This window comes from Borostomias antarcticus (assembly GCF_949987555.1).
Source record: "Borostomias antarcticus genome assembly, chromosome: 21".
Taxonomy (NCBI): Eukaryota; Metazoa; Chordata; class Actinopteri; order Stomiiformes; family Stomiidae; genus Borostomias; species Borostomias antarcticus.
In genome coordinates this window covers 17,348,602-17,356,017 of record NC_140254.1, presented here as the reverse complement: position 1 = coordinate 17,356,017, position 7,416 = coordinate 17,348,602, and the positions used below count along the sequence as shown (strand labels likewise).

Genomic DNA, 7,416 nt, shown 5'->3' with positions numbered 1-7,416 from the left:
TACCAAAGCGAGTGTGACAGCTGGCAAATATCTCGCAGCAAGCTAGCTGTAGCTAGCATGGCTTGACTGCGGCACTGCAGCAAAGAAACTGCTTTAGTTCGGTGCACAGTTGAATACTAGTTTACTAATCGCTGACGTGGATTATCGACATCTGGCGCATATTGCACGTATTTTCAGTTTTTACATACATTGCACAAATCCAGGCTGCGCGAGTCAGTTTAACGCACTGACGTACCCACATAAGACAACGGGCCGCTAATGGAACCGGGGAGCTCGCGTGGGAGTCCGACCGGTTCTGGAGGGCCTGATCTGCGGGAGGAGACCCCGGGCGAGGAGGCGGGGGACGGAGACTGCAGCATCCTCATCCAGGGCAGCAGCATCCTCATCCAGGGCAGCAGCATCCTCATCCAGGGCAGAGGAGGCGACGGCGATGGAGGGAACAACACCGCGGACAAGATGAAAGCAGAATGCGAGGGTGATGGAGATGCTGAAGAAAAGAATGATGGAGACGATCATGGCAAATATGAAGAGGAATTGGACCCAAGAATCCAGGCATGTCATGTGTTTTTGGCTGCTTTAAACATGTTTTGCATGCTTTCAATTCTCCTCCCGAATTGCAATACAATTTGTTAATTGCAAACTATTTGCTTCAGGCTGATATTGCGTCATATCATGTGTGCATTTGAATTTGGGCCCACATCTGCGTTGCAAAATACCTTCATATTGTTATATGCTGTTTAGTTTAGTTTTATATGTATAGCGATTGCTCTGTTTCGAGTACTCTGCTCGAGCACTCTGCGATTGCTCTGTTTCTAACATGTCCTACTCTTCTGCTCACATTCGTAGGAGGAACTCGAACACCTTAACCAGGCCAGTGATGAAATAAACAAGCTGGAGTTGCAACTGGATGTGAGCGAGCCACCAGAGAACGCATGTTTCAGCCGTCACCCAACACTGCTTCTGTGACTGAAAGGCCTGTGCACCTTCCAAGCCTTCTGTTAACTGAGCCGTTTCCCTCATCACTCTCCATAGAGGCTATTAAAGCCTTGTCTGGTCCAATTACAGCTGAGAGGTTTTGTTGTTGTTGGCTTACCTTTGAGCGAGATGGTGCAAAATAGCTTTCCCCACGAAGGTCCATTTGGCAAATCAGAGCATGTGTTGTTGGCGCTCGGTATGAAATCATTCTCCTGTTCCACTTTTATCTGCTAAAAGGAGTTTGAGTTGTCATGTGGGCTGTGTCTGTGTGCCAGGAGGCGAGGTCCAGCTACAGGAGGATCCTCACTGACTCAGCCAGGAAGCTTAACGCCCAGGGATCCCAGCTGGGGACAAGCATCGAAAAAGCCAGGCCCTACTACGAGGCCCGGAGACTCGCCAAAGAGGTAGAGTAGTGTGTGTGTGTGTGTGCGTTTGTGCGTGCGTGCGTGTGTGTGTGCGTGTGTGTCTAAGAGTTAGTTTTTAGCTTCACTCAACCTATATTTCCATAGTAATAATTTTTCCATTGTGATTAAGATGCTGATAAGAATCGTTAAAACCCTAGAATCTCATAGGCTAGTGATCACTGGCACAATTAACTGAGTATAATGAATCACAATTGATTACGTCAAACATTTAACCCCTGATGAAACAGGGCAATGGTGTCAGTCCCGTTTAATCAACATGGAGAAGGGTAATTTAAAACTGTAATTCCACTAATGTGAATCTTTAGGATAAATCGTAAGGTTCTAATTGAAACCAATTAAGCAAATAATGGATTGGAAATTTGACCTGGTTAGCGCCATCTTTCCCAATGTTATAAAAATGCAGATGAGATTGGGGTGGAGAAGCTGATCAAGTCCCCTTTCTCCTTCCGTTCATCCACGTTCACTTGAAAAGCCCCCACTCTAATGCGGCTTGTTATTTTATCCACAAAACGGCCCACAAAACACGCCGACGGGCTATTGAGTGAGAGACATTCACGATTCACAGTGTCGCTAAAAATGGGCCACGCTTAAAACCGAAGCGCCCATCTATCCGCAGAGCAACGTGACAGTCTGCTGACTGTGTCATTATGTGTCACATCTGTGCGAGAGACGGCTACGTGACACCCACTTCATACCGTCTAATCATCTGGCTTCCACTCTCGGTAATGTCTTCTCAAGTGCCCCCCCCCCCTGTGATGTCACTCCCTCTCTCTCTCTCTCTTGAATAGTGATTGGTGATGTGTGCTGTGATCGGGTGTGGTGTGTGTGTGTGTTTTTTCTGCGATCTGATCGGTTGTGTGCGTGTTCCAGGCACAGCAGGAGACGCAGAAGGCGGCCTTGCGCTACGAGAGGGCCGTCTCCATGCACACTGCCGCCAGGGAGATGGTGTACGTAGCGGAGCAGGGCCTTCTGGCCGACAGGAACACGCTGGACCCCACCTGGCAGGAGATGCTCAACCATGCCACCTCCAAGGTACGGCGCCAGTGAAGGTACCAATATTGGAATCTCAATCCATAGGGAGACTCAGTCCCTAGGGAGTCTCAGTCCATAGAGAGACTCAGTCCATAGAGAGACTCAGTCCATAGGGAGTCTCAGTCCATAGGGAGTCTCAGTCCATAGGGAGTCTCAGTCCATAGGGAGACTCAGTGCCTAGAGAGTCTCAGCTAGAGTTCTCAATTAAAGCCCGAATCCCACAAGGCCTGAAAAAGCCCGTCGGGTAGGGCCAAGGTCTAGAGTTAAAGGACAATGCTCGTTTTTGACAACCTGGACCTTATTTAAGACATATTATAAGACGTTTGACTCACCGAGATCACTTTGGTGTAGTTCGGAGGCATGTAGAAGAAATTAAAAATCCAGCGCGAGTCAGTATATCCATGTAATGGCGGTGGTTGGGGCACCGAGAATGCAGTTTCTAAAAATCTATTTTCTGCCGCGAAACGGTTGTTTTCATCAATCTGTCTTGATGAATCGCTAGTTGTGCTTACATAGAGTGTAGACCTGTTGTGGTTTTTCACATGCCTCTGTAATATGATCTTTAGAAACGTCTTTAGACACGAAATAGCTTCCTCACTTGCTCCAGCACACATGCGCACAGCGTGCTGGAGCAACGATTGCGCGCTGTGCGCATGTGTGCTGGTTCGAGTGTGAAGTTCCCCATGCGAGATCTCGTCATCTCTGCTAACCGCGAGTTTCACCTCCGTTCCCTCCAGAGTCCAGTGCTGGTGTGATTGGCTTTCACTCCTTGACCTCGCCATCGGTCAAGGGGTGGAGGTCCGGGTGTCAGACGCCCCCACAGCAGCTGTTTAGTATGGAGTCAGAGACGCTCTGGAGCAGCTGTGGACAGGTGCTCTCTGTTGCTAAATCAATGGTGATTAATGTGTACCTGCTCTTTAAAAGATCCAAGGTTGAATGTCTCATTCTCATGCTGTGTGGGAGCACAACAGAGCACTTCAACGTAATGCTCTGTTATATTACAGAGCTGGGCTCTGCTCGAGAGCTCTAAGAAATACAATTTCTCACCTAAAGTACTGTGTGCATTATTGTCCCCTACCAAGTATATCAGTGCTCACTTCTATTGTATTCATGAACAATTATAGTAAGTGGCTCCCAGTGAGTCTGAGTGGGGGGAGTCTGAGCCAGGTCTCCTGTTCTAGCTGCGTTGTCCCTGTGTTTAGAGACACTGTTGTGTTCATCCAGGATGCGAGGATGATTGATGGATGAAGACACCTGCCGGCTAGAATGATGCTGGAGATGCCTTTGTGGATCAGAGTGTGTGTGCGCCCAGTGGGGTGTCTCTGACAGGTGTGTGTGTGTGTGTGTGTGCGTGTGTGTGTGTGCGTGTGTGTGTGCGTGTGTCTGTGTGTGTGTGTGCGTGCCTCTGTGTGTGTTTGTCTCTGTATCTGCGTGTGTGGGTGTCTGTGTGTGCGCGCGTGTGTGTGTGTATGTCTGTGTGTATGTCTTGAGTGTGTGTCTGCGTGTGGGTGTCTCTGTGTCTGCGTGTGTATGTTTGCCTATTTTGTCTGTGTGTGTATGTCTGTGTGTGCGTGTTTGTGTATGTCTGCGAGTGCGTGTGTGTCTACGTGTGTGTGTGTGTGTGTGCGTGTGTCTGCGTGCATGTCTGCGTGCGTGTGTGTGCGTGTGTGTGTGCGTGTGTCTGCGTGCGTGTCTGCGTGTGTGCGCGTGTGTGTCTGCGTGCTTGTCTGCGTGCGTGTGTGTGTGCGTGTCAGGTGAACGAGGCAGAGGAGGAGCGTCTGCGTAGCGAGCGGGAGCACCAGAGGGTCACCCAGCTGTGCCAGGAGGCCGAGGCCAGAGTCCAGACCCTCCAGAAGTCCCTGAAGAGGGTCATCCTCAAGTCCAAGCCCTACTTCGAGCTGAAGGGCCAGTTCAACCACATACTAGAGGTGGGCTCCGAACGGAGATGAAGTGATGTGCTTTCAAACAGGCTCGATGTATCGGTGTGCTGTTTGAAAAGCTTCAGTATCTATTTTATTTCCATCCATCCATCTTCATCCGCTTATCCGGGGTCGGTTCGCGGAGGCAGCAGCTCCAGCAGACATCCCTTTCCCTGGCAGCATCAACCAGCTCTTTTATTTGTATTTTATTTTATCTTTCTTGAAACAGGAAAGCCCACTGAGAACAATGTCTCATTTACAGTGGTACCCTGGTTACATAGCATACATCATAAATAGGGTTGCAAAGAGGTGAAAAATATCTGGGAACTTTCTGGAAATTTACCATGGGAAGTTAAGCTCAGAATTGTTTTTTGTTGCAAATGTATCCTGTGAAAGGGAACTTTCAAAAAATGTTATAAAATTAAGCAATTGACCACGAGAGGCAGTGGACAGGGGATTTTACCACAGCTACGGGGCGTTGTTAGGCCCGACACGATAGCGGAGGGCATAAAACCCCCGTAGCTGTGGTCAAATCCCCTGTAACCCACTGCCTCGAGTGGTCAATTGCTTTTCTACAACGGTTACTACATATATATATTCACAAAAAACACTCAGTAGTAACATTCAATCATTTATTTACTGATCATTCTTATAGTTCTGAATTAAATGGTTGCCAGGCAACATAGGCTATCTCGCCTATTTGGGTTGGCCTTGTTCGCATAAACCATAAGGCATAATTCGGGTTGTTCACGTTTATTTGAATATTTCCAGCCATGGTGCAGTTATTAAAACAGCTCTCCAGAGCACTCGTTTTTGCTGGTAAGGGTGTGGAAGTGTTGGATTCGGACTGATGAGTGCGTATTTGTAATAGGATACGATAAAGGCGAGGTTGCTGCGAGTGGTTGCTACGCAAAGCATAGCCTGTCGCTTGATTTTATCAATGGCCTCGTCAATGAGATGGACGGCGCATTAATACTAATTGTTATGCAGTCGCAGCAGTGGGTTACAGAGTATTTTACCACTGCTTCTAGCCAATCAGAATCAAGTATCCAAACTCTCCGTTGTAGAATTATTATTTTATCCCATCACCTAATTTGGTAGCAAATTGACACTGACCCAGTGTCCAATAACCCCCTCTTAACTGTAATAGGGTGCGGTCGGCGATGCGAAGGGGAGAGACAACTCCTTGACTCTCGCAGCTTGTGACCATAATTGTGACACCAGGCGGTTGCTGTGGTGCAACGAACCCTCGAGCCGAGATTCAACTAACCACCCTCGGAGGGCGGCCCCATATTCCCGAATCATATGTTTAAAGATGTCCAAAGTGAATAAAGAATCTAATTTAAAAAACTCCAGAAACCTGTGTTCTGTGCTCCAGGAGCACCATAACGCTGAGCAGTCTTTCCAAGGTCAAGTTTGAAACTTTTTATTCACAAGGGGGAATTGTTCGACTAAGTTAAACTAAAGGCATTAGTGTATATTGTAAAATACATGTATACATATATATGCACCTAATGCTATCATAGGACACTTCACCATGAACGTAAGTCAACCAAATTCCAGAACATTCATAAAACGGATGACAAAAAAGATCGTAGAACAAATAAAAGGTAAAGCTGGAAGTAGAAGTCTATTAAGGCCCAGCTCAAGTACATTCTTAAGAGGTAGATGTCTGAATGGAGTGGAATTCATGTGCGTTTCTAAGAGGTATCGAGCGTGTTTTCAGCCAAGCTGCTGAGTGTTTTATAACACGGCCGACACTAGCTGAGTGTGTTTGCCGCCAGGAGCACAAGGCCAAGGTGGTGCAGCTGGAGGAGCGCGTGGCCAAGGTCAAGATGCGCTACTCCGTTGCCCTGCGCAACCTGGAGCAGATCAGCGAGCAGATCCACGCCCAGAGGGGGCGCGCCTCTGGCGTGGCGGCCAGGGGGCGGGCGGTGGCCCACGTCGGCGGTCGCAGCTCCCCGGTGGGGGCGGAGGCCGAGGTGAAGGCGGCGGTGGCGGTCCGGGTGGAGGGCGCCTGCGGCAGGGGGGGGGTAGGAGGAGGAGGGGGGCTGGAGAAGGACTGGGCGGAGGGGGAGAAGACGAGGCAGTGGGTGGAGAGGCACCGGGAGTCCGGCTGGGGCCGGGCGGAGCAGCAGGCGGGCGGGTCCGACTCCGCCTCCGTCATCAGCCTGCAGACCATCGCCTCGGACCTGGAGAAGTGCGACTCGGTGGAGCACCTGGGCGACCTGGGGGAGCTGAGCGACGTGGGCAGCAGCCTGGCGGGGGAGGAGGGGGACGGGGAGAGAGGCCGGGGCGCCGCCCCTCCCCCAAGGCCCAGGGACGGGGACCGGGGCGCGAGGCTAGAGGGGGGCCCCGGCGGCGGGCCCCTGCGGGACAGAGGGAACGAGGAAAAGGGCCCGACGATGGGGAAGGACAGACAGGAGAGCTTCGTCAAGCAGCACCACAGGAGCGTCAGCTTGTGAGGGCCGCAGCGAGGCGGCGCGCACTCGTGGAGGCCGTAATGGGGGACGAGGGATCAGAGAGTACGGAGGTTGCGGCGAGATCCGTTGGGAGGTTTCGGACGTCGTAGAGCACTGACACCGACTAACACATTGAATACTCATATTTGCGTTAGGGAGTTGCCGGGAGGGAAGCGAGGCGGCGGAGGCAGCATCTCCGCGCGCACGTCCGTGACGTCACGAGGCCAGGGAGGGAGGGAGGGACCCCGGCGTCGCGCGCGCCGCCGCGGCACGACCTCCGCCGGCGACCCGAAAAGGCGGCCCTCAACGCTCTCGACCTCGACCGCGGTTCAGCGAGACGCAGGGAGACGGGCGGCGCCACAGGAAACGCTGAACCGGAAAAGTCGAGACTAATCGCCGTAAAAGGAACCCCGGGGCGGGACCTCTGGAGAACCGGGGCGATGCGCGGGGGTCTCGGCCGTGTTATGCTGCTGCGTCAGCTGTGCCACAGTGTGTGAAAATCGATAAGATGTTTTTATTGATGACTTTCGGTTGACGTCCCTGACCCTGAACATCATTTTGAATGCTGTGTGATTTTCCATACTGGTTTCGACTTTGGGATAA

At 51.1% G+C, this 7,416-nt stretch overlaps 1 protein-coding gene across 1 annotated transcript; it reads left to right on the top strand.

The window, feature by feature from the left end:
* Window positions 1-255: 255 nt before the first annotated feature.
* sh3bp5lb (SH3-binding domain protein 5-like, b) lies at window positions 256-6,816 on the top strand (the record flags this gene model as incomplete). Its single annotated transcript, XM_084455013.1, has 6 exons — window positions 256-552; window positions 847-909; window positions 1,251-1,379; window positions 2,271-2,432; window positions 4,187-4,360; window positions 6,136-6,816. Exons 1-6 carry the CDS (start codon window positions 259-261, stop codon window positions 6,814-6,816), a joined length of 1,503 nt encoding a protein of 500 aa, XP_084311139.1. The 5' UTR covers window positions 256-258.
* Between the last annotated feature and the right edge of the window lie 600 nt (window positions 6,817-7,416).